A 22491-nucleotide genomic window follows, 5' to 3' on the forward strand; every position below is an offset into this window, starting at 1 on the left:
AAAACCCGTTCCGCCCCCATCCTCAGCAAGCTCGCTACAAACAGTTCAATGGATTAATCTGAGCAAACCACACATCTATACCCCTCATGCGCATATGCTTGAATGTCTTCACATTTCCACACATACATCACAATCAATAAAAAAAGAAATTCAATTCTAGTTCTCACTTGACATTCTTCACCATGTGTTTAAAGCTACATGTCAAAAGTGATCCAGTTCCTTCCTCACCACTCTCCTTCTTACTGTGTCTATAATCACAGTTATGGAATACAAGCTTTTTGAAACACATTCATTCCTTAAACATTATTTTTTATGTGCTCAGCCATGCCCAGCTTCTGCTAAACTCATCTAAATCACACACATAAAGGCAGGACCTACAGTAATGTGCACATTACTTGTGATCTCCATTAAACAAGGATGACTAGGTCGAGGGATATTGAGGAAATTTAACCAATCAAGGATCCAGCGACAGGAGTTAAAAAACAGTCCCACATAACCCCCCCCCCATTCAAAATGACTGATTCTTCTAACAGCAATCTCCCAGTGAATATCCGTTTTTGTCCATTTTACAGGAAATAAAGAGTAACTACTATAAATTTACAGTTGGAAAAAAGAAAGACCAATACAAAGAAAGTAAAGACGTTTATGTTAGTCCTAAAGCCTAGTAAATCTGACTGTGGTGTCTGGCTGTGGTACAGATCTGAGAGAGTGTAAAGAGGCTACAGTTATCTCTCCCCAGGCACCTTTTCTCCTCTGCACCAACACAGCTCTATCCATAGTGATGAATTGCCAAACACTACTCCATGTCCTAAGCACTGTCCACGGTGCAGCATCACGAACACAGCTCCTTACCCTGTGAGCACTATCCATGGGACTGAATCGCCAAACAAAGCTCCTTACCCTGTGAGCACTATCCATGGGACTGAATCGCCAAAAACAGCTCCTTACCCTATGAGCACTGTCCATGAGACTGAATCGCCAAACAAGTCCTTACCCTATGAGCACTGTCCATGAGACTGAATCGCCAAACAAGTCCTTACCCTATGAGCACTGTCCATGAGACTGAATTGCCAAACACAGCTCTTTATCCTATGAGCACTGTCTATGGTACTGAATTGCCAAACACAGCTCCCCGCCCTATGAACACTGTCCATGGTGCTGCATCACCAACACAGCTCCTTACCCTATTAGCACTGTCTATCGAGCTGAATCACCAAACAGCTCCTTACCCTATGAGCACTGTCCATCATGATGAGTTACTGCACCAGACAAAGCTCCTTACCCTATGAGCACTTTCCATGGTCCTGAATCGGCCAAACAGGTGCTTACTGCACCGCAGTGGAGTTACTGTTAACTGTAGCTACAGTAACAAGAAACCAGGTTTCAGGATCACGGTGACGCAGTACAGCTGAAAAGTTCTTTGCTTACTATAGACAGAAACTCACCATCACAAATGAATTAGCTTCTTTCTTTCTCACTTTATGATGAGATAATGTTGTATTTCCTTCTTAACTTATAGTGTTGTTTATTTGAACCCCCTCTTAAAATCTATTCACAAAACCTTTCTAAATCTTTTTCTTCACTTTTAGACTTTACTCATTGAATTTAAGGGAGACTTAAAATTCAGAGATCGCACCAATTAGAAATGGAAAAAAAACATACGATTCAGCTTTTATTCCCAAAGACTTTTTTGGGGCGTCCTGTGGTCTTGTGAATCTTATAAATATGCATTGCAAGAACTCTGAACGGTAGATGAAATACATCATCATGTAACTGGTAGAAGGATTTCATTATGTTAATGTAGCTTGGTTTCTTACAGTTAAGAATTAACTCATGTTGACCATCAGATGCTAGCAAAATTTATCAAGCGGTTTTGTTAGAAAAAGTGATAAATGATAAAACTACATGCTGCGTAATGCAGTCATGGCCAAGTGGTTAAGGAGATAGACTACAAAACCTTTTGGGTCTTCCCCACTCAGATTTGAATCCGGCTGACTGGGAGCTTCAATCTTTTGGGAGTACAGAACACGTTGATGCTGCCGACACCCTGACTTCATTCAAGAAACAGCTACAGTAGATGAAATCCTTGGATTAATTAACTACTAACTCCAAACTGGACAGATGGCCCAACTGGTCTCCATGGTTTCATCTTATGTTGATTTCACTGAAAAATCATGCAGTGTTGCTATTAGTAATAGTGATGATGTGATGATGAAATATGACCTGGGAGAAGAGACTGAAATATGAAAAGCAAAAAAATAACAATAAGTGCCATAGGCAATTACGCAACCTGAACCATTCAAGAATGTACAACAAGCCAACGGGGCACAGCTTTATGAATCTGGTAAAATACAGCAAAACGTCTCCTTTAACACTCCTTTCTTTAACAGTGACAAACAGTAAAACCAAACAAACAGAAGGATAAAGTCAGAAACACTACAGGACAACAAATGTACCATGTAAGATATGTGACAGCTGGGCACATGGAAAAAGGAGTAGATTGATAGACTGGAAGCACAATACTACAGTAGTTTAGACAGTTATAATTGCAATCAGTACAATATTTTTTAAACAATGCATCTATGAGCTTCTAATGCTTGCACTGGGCAGCAAATGTAGACGTGTCTATTTCCATGTTGTACCTGCAAGCTGCTTGTAAACTGTTTTCACACCACTGCCAACCTGCATCACATTTCAGAAGCTATTAACATCAACTGACAGGTCCTGCAAAGTTGTGTTGTGCGTCTTCTAATTTATATAATAAAGCTCTTCAAATATTTCCTTCACTGCATTGTTGCTGGAGTGCAAGCATTTACAGTATTTACTTCCTTTATGGAATTTGTCAAAAAAAAACATGACTGTTTTCCTTAATCCTTTTCAGTGGATGAAGATCTTTTACAATAAGCCTTTTTCATAAAAAACAGGTCTTTTCCCCCCCATGTGTAAAAACCCATGGTACATCTAAACTATTCAACTGCAGTAGCACATCAGCGAAGTAGGTCTGTTCCAAAGTATTTAATTATTTTCCTAATCATAATATATTGTAACGCATACGGCCACCACCGCAGGTTGTTCGAGCTGGCTTACCAGCGCGGTGACGTCACCACCCTTCCCTGTGAATAGCAGGGACCGCAGCCGGAGGGCTGAGGGGAGATTTCCCTTTAGCTCAACTGGCTGGGTCCCTGTTGAGTGATGCCGGAGGCCCGGGTTCGAGTCCCCGACGGTGGGGGGGGCCGACCTGAGGCGGCAGCGGCGAGGGCGCATACCCATGTGAACCCCAGAGCGTTACAATATGCTTGGACGTCAGCCTGAAGAAAGTTTTCATAAAACAGCATTAAAATGGCTTACATTCAAATCACTTGATAATTGCTAACTCTTTACTGTATAAATAGTTACAGTGCTCACATCTACTGTATACGAGTGCTGCAAAGGGAACTGAACAATTTCTTAGAAAATTCTTATGGTCATATGATTTTTTTCTCTCAGAATTGGGGTGGGTTTTAACTTCTTCCAAGCAGCTGAAGCAATGATTAAAATAAAACTAAGTCCTTATCACATCCCCCTAAAAAGGATTTAGAAACCTCTCACTCAAAAATGTCGTGATTAATGCAGTTTATCAATGCAGTCTCCAAATCAAGAGCTACAGTCTCCTGTGGATAATGATCTTTGTGCTGGGATAAGTGCAGTGCCCTTCAGCTGAAGCAGCTTTCCAGCCATCACAATCAATTATCCTACAGGTATTACCCAGTCCAGTGGACACAAGCCTTTATTGTACTAGTAATTTCAGGTCTTCGTACCATCCTTTTGGCTGCTATTAAGTTTTTCTCAAGGGCTGCTTAAAGAACACCTTGCACACAAAATGGTTCATAACTGATGCTACAGTACATACACCAACTTAAAGGAAATCCTAATACTTTGGGTATTTTGATGGCATTATAACATAAGAGGTGCCCTTTCTAAGTTTAAATAAAAGCATTCGAATTGTAAAAACGGTCACCAAAATTCTTTTTTGATATGAACTTATGGTGCTCTGGTACTGTATGTTCTGCATGAAGAGCATTAAATAAAAGCAAATAGTATCCCACCAATATGAAAAAGTAAATCAAAGTAGAGTCAAAACATCTAGCTGAATTAAAAATAGCCAGATAAATCTTTCTAGAAGCAAATACAATAGACACATTATCACTGAAGTACTACATAAAAGACCAGTTAAGGAATCTAACTAAAATACCATAATATAAAATGCAGAAATGTACAATATAAAGATGTTTTTTAAAGAATGAAAACTATTTAAAATTCCTTGAGGCTGTTTAATTACTCCGGTTTGGGAAAACTGAATATTTAAGAGGATGCACGATCCCGTTTTTTTTTTCAAATCACTAGCAGAATGCAGTACAAGTTTTTTTCCAGACTTACCTAGACTTCCATTCCTCTTGCTCCGACGGTCTTGTAGATCTGTAGAGTCATGCTGCGTAATGTACATGCAGCCATCCCCACCACGATAACAAGGTAGGCAAATGAAATATACTGCATAAGACATAAACACCTGTCCTCGCAGGTCGTAGCCAGCTCTGCCAGTAAACCCGATAAACCCTAGTCTCGATGATGTCACCGCCTTCCCGGCAAGCCACAGCCCATGAGGCGCGCAGCATTGATAACAGCGGCGTGATTGAGTTAAAAAGAATTAAAATCCACCAGAGATGACTCAGTGGATAAAAAATACAGTCTGAGTACTGGGGATTACCAATTCATAGTCCCACCCCTACATACTGTACGCGCACTCAGATGATCCGTTTTTTTCAGCCTACTCTTCTCAAATCGAATGTTTTTTGATAAATCGCTAACGTAAAAATCCATGCACCGATCACAAACCGTATTGCATGTAATTAAAGTCTAATTGAACTAGTATCAGCTTTTAGAGTTACTTACTCCAGCCAGAAATATTTTCAATCACATCCACATGATAATTAGTCCAGCTGCGCTCCTTCGCAGGATTGCTGAAGTATCTGTTATTTGGAGATTGGATAATTTTTACTTAGCCCTGCTGAATTTAATTCTCTTCTCAATCTATCACCTCTGGTACATTGACTCCAAATTCAATTATTTCTAATTTCAAGAATTTGATGGCAGCTCACTGCAAAGTCAATTGATTTGGTTACCAGCCATATAAGATGCACTGAGACAGATTCGAGATGGCTAAATTGCTCTGACAGAAATAGTCGTTTGTTTTTTTTCATTTATGTTTACCATTTATTTCCAATTTACGACAAACCCCGTAGGCAAATAGGACATTTGAGGTTCAAATCCTTCTGAATTAAACAGTATAGTCTTAGGCTTTTTGTTTTTACCTGCTCAAACGTAGAAGAACTACAAATCTAAATACAAGATCGACTTCGTTGACTCTGTATACAACTTAAACTGACTAGAAACTATTTTAAAGATAAAAGCCTCCAATACTGCGAAATCTTTAAAAACAATAATTTTACACAGATATACTTATATTTATTAATAATTGCTGATCACTAATTCCTTCATGAGAATTTATGAAGATAGTGTAGTTTAATTGTTATTGTAGAACACAGTATAGAAAAAAGCTTGATTACTTTTGTGCTTAAAATGTAGCTGAGCATAACATTTTTGGTAACAACAGGGCAAAGTTTCTAACTTAAAATATTTCCATAAACATTAAGATGGCATAAGTTAATTCACTTCAGTGTCTTCAAAGAAGCCAAGACCGAAGATGAAAATATATGGAAACATGTTTTTGAAATAACTCCTACATTCCTGGGTAGGATACGAGCAGTTATTACATTAGTTCTATGTAATACTGTATAAAGAGCTGTGATTGTGAAATCACTGCACTTTAGTGCTCTGAACAGGGGTCAAATGGAATGGGTGTATAATTTAAGGGATTCATCTGTTCATGCTTCTGCAACAGTCTTTAAACACTGCCTGAATATGACTTAGAGTTTTAACAGTTTACTTCTAAATAAGAGCAAAATAATAATCCCCACATTATACTTTATATTGTCTGAACATAAATCATTTAAGCTGTGGAAAAACTGTTCTATTTTCACCTTGAAACAATGGATTTTTTTTTTCACAAAATCTCCAGGTGAACAATTTACAGCATTCCCTTAGAACATCAATAATGATGCAGAAGGTTGGTGTACTGTACCCTGACACCCATGTTGAGGAAGAATTGTCAAGGCTGTAGGCCACAGGGGTCCATTATAACCCAAATTCAACCAGTGATGAGACCAGGAGCCTTCTGGTCACCATGGAAACCAATTCAGAAGTGCAACAAAGGCCATCTTGATTAGACTACTGCAGCTGAGCATCGAACCAGCACAAACAGAATTTTAAAGATACGCAATTGCTCACAAAACCAGCATTGTCGTCATCACCTTTTCCATTTTAAAGTGTTGCCACTCTACAGGTGTACTACAACAAAAAACATTTCCTTCAGCAATTCAGACGTACACTCTGGGGCTCTAACTACATATTTCTCAATAAATAATTGGAAAGTGTTCATTAAAATTGGGCTTATTTTTCTTTAAAAAAGCCGCCTGGGACCTTCTCAAAGCTCCTGGATGCCATCACCAGAGCGGCTTCATTCCTACAGGGTAAATAATTACACAGCTAATCCTGATCCCTTTTAATTCAGTCTGCAAAGATCTGCAATACAACCATCGCAACGGAGTGACGCAGAAGTAAGGGTGACAGTGTCACTTATCTCTCCACTGCAACAGAAATATTGAAGTGCTTTTCCAGACATACAACCATGTAATAAAAATGCCCTAAATAAGCATTGTTGTTCAGTCATTTCTAATAATTTCATTGCCACAAGAGGAAATATATATTTAAAAGGTTATTTTCTGCTCATATTTGATACAGACTATTTCATGCTTAACAGCCTGTACTGTAGGAAAAGTCAAATCAAAAGCAATTCATTCATCAAAAGTATTCATGTAAATGAGCACCTTCCAGTTAGTCTCCACAGATCTAAACACAGGACAAAGGACAGTAGATAAGCAAGAAGGAATAAGAATGTGAATGCAATATCTTTAATCCACAACAGTAAATATCCTGGTACAAATAATAAGTCTGGTTTACACTGAGGTAGTATAAACCCACACAAAAATTCTACACAAATCCTACAGAAAATATGCTGAAATTTGGGGGTTGGGGATTTTTTTTCAAGAATCCTGACGATGGTGTATGAAGGGGAGGGGTGATTTCCGAGTGCAGGTACTGGAAGCGAGTATCCGAATACTTCTGACAGTGGTCTGATCCCATAGCGCAGGTTTTCCAGAGACAGGTAACGCTAACGGCAGCCATCGCCAGAGTTATTTCCAACGAGTACACCATTCTTCCAACATGCACCGCCACGATGTCACCGTGCATTCAACCGATACCGTAAAATGTTACTGTATATTGAATTTAATTCTTTGCAAATTGTAATTAATAGAAGGACCAGGAGTGAAGATGGTTAAAACCTATCGCCGCCAAACCTTAGTTAACTGCTAGTGTACAGTATATATTATTCAGAGACCTTGGGTTTACAACCAGACATTGCCTCCAGTAGTTCCGATGCTTTCCTATTGGAGTGTGGTTGTACTCGGTTTACCAGGTGTGCTGTAAAATCCGTGCCTCATTTGTTGCGTTTCCCGATCAAGCAAATTTGGGAGGAAATACTCGCACAGGCAACTATCCCCGCCTGTGCGGGATAAAGTCTTGTTTTTCGTGCGGCACCTCTGAGTGATACTATCTCCTGAAGCCCCTCTTACAGTAGCAGCCCATCCCCCGGCTACATCCCGACGCGGAGAGGGTTAACCACAGCGGAAAAGCGCTGAAGGATAACCTCTAAACGTGCAGCGCAGAGGAATTATCTGCACACGCTGCAGCAAATACGCGGATAGACGGAATAACAGAGCAAAGCCGAAAAAAAAGATTTCAAAACGAACTGTTCAAGCTACTGTAGATGTGCAGTCTAAGCAGCGAATTCGGGATCGTTTGTTTTTTTTAAATCAGCACTCACCTGGGTCGAAATGAGAACTGAAGGCAAAGCTGGGGTTGAAAAACGATGAAGACATGACCAGTACAAAGAGCCTCGCGCACATCCTCCACTTCACGAATCTCGTGTTGTTGCAATGCAGTATGAGAAAAAGCTATTTTAAAAGGAAAGAAATGACGAACTGCCCTCTCGAGTGCTGCATTTTTCCCTATTCAAAGACGCTCTAAGCGTCACAAGCCATACTCCACCATTTCATAACTAAATGCATATAATGGATTAAGATGCAGATGTTTCATATAATTCTGTTCCTTTTCGTTTTGCATCAGGGTGCAAAGAAAACACCTCCAGTTTTTAACGTGCTGTTGCCAGAAAAAAACTGGTTACATTACTAAATCAAGCAGCGGTGCCTGCTTGTTCTATACGATACCAATTTGATGCTGTTAAATTTAAATTCCCGTTTCTCCTGATCTCTGCACCAAATCTCAGCCCGTTATCCGCTTCCCACTCTTCACAAACCGCGATAATAAGGATGTCCGCCTCAGTAGTATTGTGGTGTTTAAAAATGCAACAAAGCACAGAAATAGACTAGCTGCTACTTGATATTGTGCATATTTAGATCTGTTATGTTTTGCCCAGGAATGAGATTAATTTCGCAGCACAGAGCGGTTTAGATATGAGAGAAGGAGCTGTTCTAGTGCTGACAACGAGAGCGCCATCTTGCTAATGTACTATATTGCTACCTCCGCTCTGGAATCTGCAGAAGGAGGAGGGGGGGTTAGGCATACAGGATAAAAGGGGAGGGGGAAATCAAAAAGCAGAAAGTGCGAGAGTGGTAGAGTCATGAGAGAAGGCATGAAAACTGCATACGGTAAAATCGGACAGATAGGAAAAATACGTAGTCACACAAGCGCTTTGATTATTCGGATGACAGTAATTACATTCCATTCAGTTGCTAACGTGTAAAATGAAGAGAAAATGATGGCACATGCACTTCCTTACATTGCAATTTTGACATTGCCTTTCTAAATGCTGGATCTGATACTGTAATTATTCATGCCCATAAATCTTGCAGTTCCTCTCAAAATCTTACTTGCTCCGTGAATTAAGGTTTCGCCTTAAAATAATTGATTAGTGGCTACGAATAGTGATTTAATTTGATAAGCAAAAACACTTGGACCTCCTTATTGTTTTGCTTCGGGTCTTTTGTGTGTAACTTTTTTTAGAACTATTTCCTTCTTATTAGAGCAAATATTAAGAAAAGACGTAATCAAGCATGTTATATCCACTCGTTGTTATAATGTACTGTACAGCATTTTATTTTTCTAAAACCGTCGATTGCCGATATATGGTTGGCCTCATTCAAATGAAGATAAATGACAGTCACGGGAACTCCTGCTGAAAAGGTCACATGTAGCAGCTGTGCACTGCAACACTGTAGCTTTTGACATAGTAACTTATAAAAGTTTTACTAAACCAGTATAATATTTATTACACAATGCTATGCCAAAAAATCTTTACAGCCCAACAGTGTTCGTTCTGTGCACCTTTTTGCAAGGGAATTAGATAAAAATAGTGCTGATGGCATTTTTATTGGTAGACTTCAGTACACCTTAGTGTTTGTTTTTAATAAGAAATACGGTATTTTAAATTTGTCATTACAGATATTTCCCAGGAGTTGCATGGTGCAGGATGGTAACAATCACATTGCAGCGTTTACCACAGTGATCCTCACATTTGAATGAACTGATAGGTACAGCCTGCACATCTGTATCGTCACGCTTTATAGACGGCAGTGTGCATTGTTCAGGGCCACGTAGGGATGGAGCGGGGAAGAGACTCATGAATGGAGCGATTGTTTTAGTCCAGTAAATACACAGGCTTCTCGCTCTATCAAATCCAGTCCTGAAGCTGGAGTCATTGTTCAGTGTGGCCTGATCAGCCTCCTCCCTCCCTTCCCTGTATCGGACAATGATACTGCCAGGACTTTTTTTTTCCAGAAGAACTTTAAGCTTTTACAGTCTACAGTGAGTTACTCTGTAACTGCGAATGCCCCCCTTTTCTAAGAAAATGAAACCATCAGATTCTATGATTTAGCCAACGAATTCCATGAAATTTCCCAGTTATGTGTTTTTTTTTCTTTCTGATTCAGCACTGTGACATCACAGTCCATAAAGAAACATCTACCACCTTCATTTTGTGCAGAATTAAGCAGTCAGTGGCAGGATGAATATTAGGAATTACTTAGGAACAAGAATGCAGACTATGGCAAGATAGCTGTTGTTTTGTTGCCCTCAGTGGGAACAGAATTACAGAATAAGGAATCTTGCTTCAGCATGAGACCCTACATTCTCTGTTCTGTCTGCTGCAACAGTGCTACTCCACTGTTGAATGTATATGAAATAAAACACTAACAGGAGATAAAGAACACAATTTGATGTCATCCTACCAGATCTCTCTGCTCCATGTTCTTGTTCCTGGGCCATGTCCTCACTGCAGTTTGTTGTGAACACAATCAGGGCTGTTTGTCAGGAACAGACATATTACAGTCTAAGACTAAGACTAAGACTACAGTCTAAGAGGGACTCATGATGAGGTTATTGCAAAACTGGGAAATTACACGATTTTCATTTCTCCACCATTGATAGCTGACAGTGTTTCAGCTCAAAAGATTATGAAGGTAACACTGGGAGTAGTGACAACATGGCTAAGAAATTATGTCATAGCTGTTTTTGTTGCTGTGGTGTAGAGTTTTATTTTATATAACTACAGTATATACTGTATCTAAGTCTGATTGGAGCCTTGCGAACAAATGGGAGATTTTATTTCATGTAGAAAACTCTGGAGTCCTTCAATGTTGTCAGCTTCAAAGGTCTACAGCTTTGACATGAAAAAAAAAACTCTAAACAAATGAAAATTACATCCTGGAGCTACAGATATACCAGTGATTTCATCCTGGTCTCGAAGTGCATCCTAGATCACCAATGTATAAGGAGTGTTCAGCTGTAAACCTTTCCTAATGTTGTTTTCCATAGATTTCCGTGCTAATTTTTACAAGAGATGAAAGATAATAAGCAACACCCCATTTTTGCAGTCTACAAGCATCCCTCAATTCCATTAATGTTTGCCAGGGTAGGCTCCATGTCTAAGTTTAACTGCACCAAGGGGACAGGCTATCTGTCAGCACCAGGCAGCCGTGATTGGTATAAACCCTGCTCTGGTTTCATGGAAGAGATAGAATTTAAGATTCCAGCCAGGAGGAATCTGGCTTGCCAGCAACCACTATGTCCATTGTACTTGACACTAATGATTTGTCACAGTCGGCTCCAGTACCACCAAAGCCAAGAACTGACAGATAAAGACTGTTTTCTTTCTCTCTGTATCAGAAGGGCACACTGTAACCCTTTCTTCTCTAGGATTTACAAAATGATCTACTGTACAAGTCCTCATTAAAGAAAACAGCTTTGTTCTCCTTGTTAGGCTTGTCCATGCTGTCCCTCTCTATCATGGATACACTTTAAATACTGAGTGTTCTCAGAACATGCAACTGCAGAATTCTTTCTAAATGTAAAAAAAAAAATACAAACGCAAAATATTGACAGGTGGAGCTGTAGTAAATCAGATTCTGAAATGAAAACAAAACAACCTACACCTGAAATGAGTGAAGAATGAATAACAACCAGGCGAACACCAACCCTGCCACCACTGACACCTTGTGATAGATGAGCACATTTTAAATTCAGAGCAGGCTTTATGGGAGCCACGGATCTCGGGCCAATTCCAAGCATCCTGAGAAGGAGCATCAACTTAGTGACCCAGATCACCTTGTATATTAAAAAGGGAAAAGATCATTTCTGTAATAAACAGCAAAGAACAAGAACCAGTTAGGTCACAAACATTTAACCCTTTATTTAATGCCAGGATCTCATTCCAGACAAGGAACAAATTCTCAGCTGTGGAGAGACCCAGCACTGAGCATAGCCTCCCCTGGTGCTAACAATTAAACCAAATAATTATAACTATAAACCCTAGCAGCCTCATTGCATCCCTGGATACTCCTTAGCATTGCATTCCTACAGTATGTAGTTTACTAATATAGTTCACTTGTATTGAGTTTCATGTGTTTGCTTTCATTGTGTATTTGTGGTATTGTGAATGTTCAGAATTATTGTACAATAATGTATCCCTTTTAAAAGTTTGTATATAAACAAATTGAGGTGCAGAACAAATGCTAGTGCATTTTGAACATAATTTATCATAAATTACTCCTTAGGCTTTTTTGCGATATCTCGCAGTGCTCTGTGCTTTTATTCATTTTTAACATGGAGATGTCTATGTCTGGTGACATCAGTAAGACACACTCTTGAAGAGGAACAAGTAAAGTTTTATTCCATGCTGAAAAGAGAAGAAAGGAAACACAATGTTTTGGCTGTGGAACCTTCTTCAGTTGTGAGGGGTGACTTCTTCGGCAAAGAAGGCTCCACGGCCAAAACCTTGTGTTTTCTTTCTTCTCTTTTCAGCATGGAACAAAGCTTTACTTGATATTTTGCAACCTACGCATGCTGACACAGCCACCTACTTGAACTACTACACGCTTGAAGAACTGACTTTACATTTTGGCTGGTTTATTTTCCACTCCTATCTCAGAACATCATGCTAACCCATGTGAATATTCAATATACAGGCTATTCCATCGTAACCTAGAGAGCTCATCATTCAATTACTGTTCAAGCAAAGTAGCTGAAAACAAAAAACAGTTGAATTCCAAATACAGTGTGCGTGTGGAACAAACCGTATACCTTGGGTTCTGGAAGACTGGAAGGGCCATCAGGGCTGTACTGACTTAGAGATTGTCTCTTGTTATTTCTATTTTGTATTTCAAATCCAATATGCACCCACATATCACACGCTCAGCTTGCTTCTTGAGAAAAGAATACACTATAAAAACTTCAGAAACAGGGTTATTATTTCCAGCACTTTTCTATCAAGTATAATGAAGGATCTTTTGTATGATGTGCTGTTTTCTTTAATCCATTAGCTAGGATATTTGTCTGCTATTGACATGTGGTAAGAATTATTGAATTAACAGGGTAATGCAGGTTTGGATTTGAGTTCTCAGAACTGAGGTAAAAAACAGCAAAGCATAGGGCATTCACAGATCTCTGGAACTGCTGATAAGATTACTTCATTGTGTTGTGTTGCCAAAGGTTGCATACATGCTACAGAGAAAGATTGACAACAGTAACCTCAAAATCAGAATCAGTCTCTGATTAACTGACTTTAATTAGTTCAGCATAAAATGCATATAATATACAGTATGCCATGGTGATTGATACAAAAATGACCTAATACTGGCAGAGACCATCGCAATTGTAATCTGAGACCTACAGCTGCCCACATGCGTACTGTCTTATATCTCACTGATTTGTTTAGTCTTCAGACATACATAGCATGGGCATTGTTAAATATTAACAGAGCAGTGCAGTTTAACAATACATGTTCACCATACAAATGAGACAAGGCAAAACCTTGGATTTTAGATGGAAGGTGCAAAAGACATACTATATGCCTGTAGCTGCAATTCCCTGATTTTAGTATGTTATGAGTTTATTTAATGCAAACAAGCTGTGACATCTGATGTTCAGAAGAGAAAAGAAAATGACTGAGTTACAGGTACAGTAACATGCCTCACAATCATGGTGAAATCTCAGTTCACAGGACATGGCAAGGAGCACCAGAGATGGAGGACCAAATAATCAATTCATGCAAGTAAACTGTCAGTAGGTTTTCAGTAGGCTAGGAATGTGTACATTTTTCTGTGTCTGTGGTGTTATATCATATTGTAAAAATTATTTTTAAGACCACATGACGTTGGTCAATATGTTGGTGTGCCATAGACTCTATGGCTGCTGACATAAACAACACATGTTACTAATGTTTATTCTGAATTTATAACATATCCATCTTCAACAGAGCTAATCCTAGTGTGGAGCTTGCCAACGTGCTAAACACACTGCACTTGGGAATACAAAGAACACATAGCCCAGAGAGAAAACACTATTCATCTGGGCTGCATCTTCATGGGAACAGTGAACTGGCAAGTTAAAGCAATCATGGTGTGCAGTCATCCCTCAGCTCAAGCTAATAAAGTCAGGTCAAAGCTTCTTTTCTTCCCTATAAGACTTGCAGGAGGAAATGTGTAAATGATTATTTTTAAAATTAGCTTTTTGCAAAGCAACCTAATCTGCTCTAGCAAAAAGGCAAGACGATAAAAGGGGAGAAATTTCATTTGCAGTTTGACAAGTCTGACTTTCTGTCAGTAGGAAACAGCTGAGAAGCAGAGTTAAAGAGACTATGTTCCTGGCGAGAGGAACAAGGAGAGGTTTGGCTCATTATCTGTTATGAAACTTTTGGCGACAGAGGTTCTGTCTTGAGGTCAAAGTTCAAAGCTAGGCAGACAAGCAGTGGGATATCTAGGATTAAGGACAGAAACCCAGCAGTCTAGTATAAAATTCAGGTGTCTAAACTCTCAATTAAAGCATTTTCCCAAATGCTCCCAATAGCATCTATGTGTTTTGAAGAAATAAAGCTGAATTAATAAAATTTCAAGTATAATAATGGATGTTTATAATAGCTAAAAAATCCACAGGCTTCATTTTCTACTGGAGAATTGCCCAAATTATGCAAAGTAAGAAATTCCTGTAAAGTTAGTTACAGTATGTAAAGTTCACATCTTATTGTGAAGAGATCGGAAAAAGTAAGCATTTCAGTCAAAAACTTTAATCCAAAAACGAAATTCACAAAATTGCTGCTTATAATCAAGTGTAATCATATTACCCAAATAGCCACTAATAGGTATCACGAAAAATGTAAAGCAATTACACCATCACCCTAAACATTACCAGTCTCTCACTACAGAGAAAAGAACCTTAAAAGGTGCATTACTCCAAAATCAGAATACCCATAAGAGGTATTAAAAACAATTTAAGAAAGTTTGAACTGTATAAAACATAGAAAATGAAAAAAAGAACACTCATATAGTCAGAATTCAAATGCTTAAAGTATATCTGAATCCCTAAAAAACAGACTTGAAACCATCTTGTTTTACAGTAAATACATACTGTAATTAAAACAACCTATTCAGCTGACACAATCATTACAGGATGATACATGTTTTAATTCAGTTCCTAATTTAAGGCTTTATAGTTTGAAGGGTTAAATCCAAAAAAGTCTCTTCTTTTGAAAACATATCCTGCTGAGAGGGAATAAAAAAAAAACGTTCATAAAATCTCAATATGTTGGTCATTAAAATAACACGAATCACAGTTCTTGTTCATGTTCACTGATCTTATGTTTTAGGGGCAGTTGTTTTTTTTGGCAAAAATTAGAACCACATTTTAAAACCACAAGAGAAATATTTAATAAATATATATGGAATAAACATTGGTTTATTTATCATCTGTTCCCTCTTTTGCAATACAGTTGTGGTTTTTAAGCATGGTTTTATTTGTAGGGAAATTGATTTTGTAACTTTAAAAGAAAAGAGAACCTCTAAAAACACATTAAGCCCTATACTTGGAAACAATGAATGTGGCTGTTGTGCTCAATGTATAAATTATTCTTCAAGTACAACACTGGGAAAGCTCATTTAGAGACCAAGTAATGTGCTTTTGTTTAATTAAAGGGTTTAATAACTAATTGCATCTATTTCTTTCTTTTCTAGAATAATAAGATTCCTCTGAAATGTTATAGTGAACAGGCTTTCTCAGACACATCTTTGCAAACTACTAATACTTGAATATATATATAATTTAAGCAGAAAGCACATTCTCAAGGACACATCCAAATATGAGATATGATGGCAAACCAGAAGGCATGTCAATGTGAATGAGAATTTTCATATTAGCTCACAGCTGGAAAAAAAACAGCTGGACTGTTGTGAAGGAAGCTGTCAATATAAATTGTGAAGCTATTAGCACCCTTGTCAGTTGTCAGTCTGCTGCTGAATAGCAGCTCAGCATACGCAGCTGAGAGTAGGCTGAAAACACAAAATGAGAGTTTCTAGTTCTCTACGCAGTAAAGTGGAGAGGAACCTATGGCTGGTGTGCAGAAGAGCCAAAGGTCTGATGGAGTTACAAGAATCAGAGAGCTGACAGGTGCACTGCTGAGATGGAAATAGCACAGCCTGTGGCAGGGTGGGGGTGAGAGGTATATAAGAGACAGGACAGAGAGGAAGGTTCAGAGTGCACTGGAAGACAAGACGCACCCAGGGTTTCTAACAACCAAGGATCTTGGCCACACTGCTGGTGAGTGAACAACTGTGGACATCAAAGGAGCAAGAAAGGGGATTCTGTGGAGAAAGAAGGGTGCTGCAAGGGGAGGTGTCGAATTCTGGTGTAGAATAGCAAGTGGTGAGACTGATCTGCACTTTCACTGCAATGAAGTCACAGAAGGCTTGATGCACACCGTGGTGCACACCTTGAAGGCAGAGTTAAGGGCTGAGAGCAGAGAGACATACGGGACTTGATAACCTAAATTGCTTGAATAAGAAAAGGTATTATGATGACAGCAGTTGAAAAAACACACGGACTGTCAGTTTTGTCTCGATAATTTCCATTTAGAGAAACTGCTGCTCTGAAAATATTGGGACTTGTCAAAAAATCTCAAATGGTGTGTACAGTATGTGAGTGTTTGTCTTGTTTATTTGTAAACACTGCTTATAATATTTAAATATCATGCACATGGCATATACGGAAACACAGCTAGTACTGATTGTGATGTGAATCTTCTGTTTGTTTACGTTTGCAAAAGTCAAATATGCTCTTTCAAGGCACAATTGTTGCCTCTGAGTATTTGAAGAAATGCTGGGTGGGTGGCAATGAAGATATCGTACACTGAAATCTAGCATTCGGTTACCATATTAGGCAGATAAACATTCTATGATGACGACCTGATCTATGATTTGCTGATGCAATAGATGTTGTATAGACTCAAGATAAAATCAGTCAATTAATATTATTTTGAAAGAGACCAGAGAATTAAGTTGAAATATTATTTTTAAAATACATATATTATTTGAGTTTCCACTGAATGTGTTCTAATGGAGACATTTTAAGATCTTTTTTTGAAACCTGATAAAATAATTTGTCACATATTTAAAAGACTGTGTATCTCTTCTTCTTGGCCATCTCAGAACCGACATGGCCCTATGTGAAGACATCTATTTTAAACTGTGTATTACTGTAGGATGGGTAGTGTGGTAGCAATGGGGATTTTGTGGGTTTTTTTGGGGGGGAGGGGGCTGGGGCAGTGGCCCTGCTTGCCCTGTTGGTGTGGTGTGCAGTTTGGGAAGAGCTGGAAAAAGGTCTGGAGGTTTTGGGCTTCCCTGCCAGCTCAGCACTTCAAGGGAATGGAAATAGCAATAAGATTACACACAGGGACTCTAGAACATCCAGGCACAGTGTAACTGAAGATATGACATTACAAGCTGTTATCATAAGACTCCATTTCCAGAAATAAAGGCCCCAGTGGAGGAAAAGGGAAACCCACTCAGGTAGACTGGGGGTGGGATCAGTGGGTCAACAGCACATACCGTCAAGGGGAGAGGTCGGTCAGTACTTCACCCTAGGGGACTAGCTCCTTTGCATTACCTCAGGCTGCAACTTGGTATACTGGCACTAATAAGAAGATGGACAGACTCTACCTGGTTCTGTTCAATGGAAAGAATCTCTGGTGTGGAATGGAATGAGGCATACCCAAAAGCAGCATCATGCATACACTCAAAACAAGGAGCTGGTGTCTTTGGCAAACAATATATCAGATGTCCACAAGCTGTAAAAAGGCTGGGGTAGACACCAATGGAAGATGTAGTGAGGACACAGTATAACACAGTATAACATAGAGTGCTGGCTAAAATAAAAATAAGACAGAAAAACCTTAAAGTTACTACACTAAACTAAAACTTGGGCTACTGATTAATCTGTGCTAACACTAGCCCGTTGGACTGCGGTATTCAGCACTGTATATCATTTTTTTTCTTTTTTGTTTTTCACTTTTTTACTGCCTGCTTAGCACCTGCAATGCTGATCTTTTGAATGCCTTTAAGGGTCTTCTCACCCTACTCAAGGCACAGGGATCATGCATTGAGGACTCTTAAAATCTAGGTTATCAAGAGCAGGTACACAGTGGGCTACCATGAAAGCTGTTAAAAGCATCTGGTACAGCTACTGTATGTTCCACCCCACCCAAAATAATTGAAGCATGAGGAATTTGAAGGATGAACACATATTGTCATGAAACCATAAATGTGTTGTCTAATATAGGCATTCCCAATCCTAGTCCCGGAGGCCCACAATCCTGTTGGTTTTTATTCCAGCACAGCTCCCAGTTACACAATCAAACCCTTAAATGACTTAAGAATATAATTTGAACTGCCTGACTGTTTTCAGCTCCTATGCATGTTAGATGATGCCTTTTAACTACTGCATTTGATTGGCAAAATCTTAGACGTTTATGTAAAAAAAAAAAGACTTGCACATATTCCGATCAAGCAACCTGTTAGTTGAATTAAGGCTTGCATTTCGTAATTAAGCCTGGTTGACATGGAAGCCACAAGCCTCAGGTGTCTATGGTACAGTACATTGTCATAGCCTTAACATTTGACATTCTGTGCATGAGCGATTTAAGATTTAAAAGATAGGACAGCATGTTGAATGATGCTTCCTGGGATAGGCTGTGGGCCACTGAGACCCTGAATTGGATAAGCAGTTAGTGAAAGTGATGATATGATGTGTCATTAAATAATCTGTCTGTACCTAAAACATGAAAAGAATGGGCATATTTTTTTAGGCAAAATGTCCAAAAATAAAAAAATGAAATTGTTTAGGAAAAGTAATAAGGTAGAGTTATCTCTTTTCCAGCACTAGGTGATTTGACCCAAATTATCCTGCTGTGCAGTACCATATAGGCAGAGGTCATGGAGGACGAATTCAGCATGCAGGTGAAAAAGATGGCACTGGCCATGGGCGCATCACTGAGTGACCAGGATATCAACCGCATGCCCAGAGAAATGAGGCTCCAAGGTGAAAGATGCTCTCATTAAACTGTGTGTCTGTATTATCGCATGGTCAGTGTGAGTTCAGGTGAAGGTGTGTAGACCTGCCAGGCACAAAGCACATGTGTCACAGTAATTTGACCTAAATGCAGAATCACATCCTAGAATCCAACAAATAACTTAAAGAATATAGCTAAGTCAATGGATTGTCATCATCAGCTCATCAGTTTCAATACACAAAACCTATAGAGGAGGGGTCTTAATCTGGAACTGGAGACCCTCACTCAGATCAGTCCTCTAGGTTACCTGGTTTTAAAGGCTGGCAACAGCTTTTAGCTTTTGATGAATCAAGAAAGCAGTCTTTATAATCAACAATATTCTGGTCCTTGGTGGGTGAAGATGGCATTTTAGCTGTAAAACATCTCAGCCTTTTCGCTGCTCCTCATAGACCTACGTTTACAAATAATGTTTAACTGATGATGATAAGGGAATTGTTCTATATCTTTAGAAATTTAACAGTGACCTACAAAAACTGCTGGGTTGGGGCTGCCCAGAGCTGGACATTCCCATTATAGAAGGCATTTGAAGGATCAGAAGGAATTTCAGGATTTTTCTGAACTTCATGGCCAGAAAGTGAAGATAATGTGGTTCAGATAAAAGTTCTAATGACTAACAAATCTTTGTTGGGGGTTGTTTTGGCAGGAAACTTTAACTACAGTAAGTTCTTTGAGTACATGCAACAATTCACGACATCAGAGCAGCAGGAGGAATCTATCAAGAAGGCCTTTAAGATGCTGGACAAAGACAACAGCGGCTACATCGAATGGAATGAGATCAAGTATGACTGATAAAAGATACACGCTGTGCAAAATCTAAAACATTATGCATTGCTCTGTTCTTTGCAATGTTTTCCCTTTTAGTAGTAAAATCCGAGCATGTGGCACTCTCATGCTAAACTTTTAGAGACTTTTAAGCTAAAAGTTAATCCTCAAAGTTCTATATTTTGTAGCCTAAAAGTAACCTTTTAGCTTTATGAATATGTAGAGAGGAAGAAATTATGTTAAAGACGGGAAACATCCACTACATGTGGTGCTATTGCACATGAAGTGATGCATGAGCTTGTATTGAGAGTAGTGTGCTCTGGTCTCCCGCTACTTTAGGGAGTGCATATTGGCACTTACTTGTTGTTGTCCTGGCAGGTACATCCTGTCGACAGTGCCCAGCTCCATGCCCGTGATGCCCCTGTCAGATGAGGAGGCTGAGGCCATGCTACAGGCTGCAGATGTGGATGGCGATGGGAGGATCGATTTCAGAGGTGCGAGGAGAGATGGGTGAATGAAGGAAGTACAATAGGGGAAAGCTGCTGATTTTTGGTATAGCCAAGCCCTTAGTAAACATATGGGTTCTAGTACTAAACTTTGTGAGAACATACTGCTATGCCTCCAGGTACCTAACAGTTTTGATTTATACAAAGGGCTGATGAGGTGGAATGCTGTCCCTCTCCATTAGTCAAAACTGCAGACTTGCAAACCTGCCGTGAAAGGTTTCAGACAGCTCTGCAGAGGCCAATAGCACTTAGCAAGGGTTAATGATTTTACCTGAGGGACAGATGAACTTTGCAAGCAATTGTGCAATGCAAAAACCTAGGGACTTAAAAGGAATGCAATTTATAACAAAGACACAGGGGGGCAGTCAACTACTGAGTGAGTAATAGGTGTAAAGAGTAAGGCAAATGCTGATGTTATTTACATCCAACAATCTAGGGCCCTCTTGTGGTGATGTTTTACATGATCACACAACATTTACAGGTAAAACGCACCTAATTTAATTTGGTTGAAAAATAAAAGTATAAAGCTCTTTTTACTAATGCTGTAGATTTTCTAAACATTTTTAAAATACTATCCCACTCAAATTGGGCATGCACAAAAAATAAAACTGAAATTCTGACTGAGGAAGTCTATAGTAGCTTTAGCCCTTTGTCAGACAAGCATTCGCTGCTTTAACATACAGTACTTCGGGGTTTCTGAAGTCAAGCACTCTGTACTTTAACACTGAAGGTCTGGACCCACATTTGCAGACCTGAGAAATTATGTGGCAAATATTTTATGTGAAGGAACCAGTAAAACACAAATTTTCATAACAGATTAGAAACATTTTCTTAGCAAGCAATTCAATTTACAGTACTTGACTGTAATTGTCTCCCATATGATGCTTTTGGTTTGTGCTGCCCTGCAGAATTCTCAGACCTGGTCAAATCGGAGAAGAAAAAGAAGTAGACAAGGGCGAGGGGCAGCAGAGGTTCCGGAATCAAGTTTCATCGCTCGCACGGTTCCTATTGGACTTGGCTTCGCTTCAGTTATGGCTCTGACTGCTGGGAAAGCTTCCAACATGCACTAACACTTGTCTAGCAATTACTCGGTGAAAGCCATAGTATTACTGTATGTAAATGCATACTGTAATACCATACATAGCTCATTTACTAAACAAATATCTGTGACCAAAGGTCAAGTTCTCCATGTGTCACTTCAAAGTGTGACTGTAAAAAAAGGATTTTACCAATCTGTGCTTCAGACTAACAAGTAAAGTCAAACAAAAAATAAGACTGGTTATTAGCAATTAGCAAACAAATGTCAAGATGGCCAAATGGAATTCAAGTCAAGAATGACTGTCTATATCCCCATTGTGCTCCCTTCTGCCTGTCTTTTTCAGTCCTGCTTGCAACGTGCTCTTACAGCAAAGCTCTCCCTATTGTTGAGGTTTCTAAAACAAAGTCAAAGGAGAAAGCTGAAAGAAGCCAAATGTTTCTAACCTTAAGTGACAAAGGCTCAGAACGTCTCATGAAACAATACAAAAATTAAAACACAAAAAAAGAAGAATGAAACATTATTGACAGGCATGGGTGGAGTTTTTTTTTCTCTATGACAATCAATCCTGCAGAGGCAGTTACAGTACCTGCACTCTCTCCTTTCTTAGATTTTCATCATGTGTATTGACTCTATCAGAACTGCATTAGAAATGTTCTAGATAGGATATTTAAATTTAGGATGTGTTTAGAGAATGACTTTGCAACTGTCACAATAATGCAACAGTGGTTACAAAACACTTGGCTTCACTCAAAGAATACTAAAGCACATCTCCACAGTTCACCTTTCAGAGTACAGGAAACACCACTATTTTGCCATAATGGGTTTAAAGAATACATCAAAAATATCAGCATAAGATCCAGCTCCCCCAGACCCATATTGGATAAAAAAATTAGAAAACGGATGTATGGATAAATTTTCCAAATATTTTCCTAGCAGGCCAAGCCCTGACAGCTTGCAAACAGCACGAAGTGACATTTACATTTTTGGTTGGATGAGAAGCGAGGTGCGTGGTTTTGATCTGCATTGGAAGGATCATTGCTCAGATTTTCCTTACATTG

The 22491-nt window shown here is 39.1% G+C and overlaps 2 protein-coding genes across 3 annotated transcripts in view; one reads left to right on the forward strand and one right to left on the reverse strand.

Moving 5' to 3' along the window:
• Window positions 1–4540, reverse strand: part of lmtkb (lemur tail kinase 1 b) — a 43312-nt gene extending 38772 nt beyond the window's left edge. Inside the window, exon 1 of the mRNA XM_088927683.1 lies at window positions 4417–4540. Within this exon, the coding sequence (XP_088783809.1) occupies window positions 4417–4540 (124 nt within the window). The remainder of the gene's footprint in view (window positions 1–4416) is intronic.
• Window positions 4541–16264: 11724 nt separating this feature from the next.
• LOC148824166 (parvalbumin-like EF-hand-containing protein) lies at window positions 16265–21960 on the forward strand. 2 transcript variants are annotated; one of them, XM_088927476.1, is made up of 5 exons: window positions 16265–16320; window positions 18934–19095; window positions 19770–19905; window positions 20267–20382; window positions 21303–21960. In XM_088927476.1, the coding sequence occupies exons 2-5, from the start codon at window positions 18990–18992 to the stop codon at window positions 21341–21343; spliced, it is 399 nt and encodes a 132-aa protein (XP_088783602.1). In that variant the 5' UTR covers window positions 16265–16320; window positions 18934–18989; the 3' UTR covers window positions 21344–21960. The 2 variants fall into 2 exon arrangements, with proteins under 2 accessions (XP_088783602.1, XP_088783603.1); XM_088927477.1 differs by having other exon boundaries at window positions 18971–19095.
• Window positions 21961–22491: the final 531 nt, after the last annotated feature.

The sequence above is a fragment of the Atractosteus spatula genome, chromosome 11, assembly GCF_055471065.1.
Source record: "Atractosteus spatula isolate fAtrSpa1 chromosome 11, fAtrSpa1.hap1, whole genome shotgun sequence".
In the NCBI taxonomy this organism is placed as follows: domain Eukaryota; kingdom Metazoa; phylum Chordata; class Actinopteri; order Semionotiformes; family Lepisosteidae; genus Atractosteus; species Atractosteus spatula.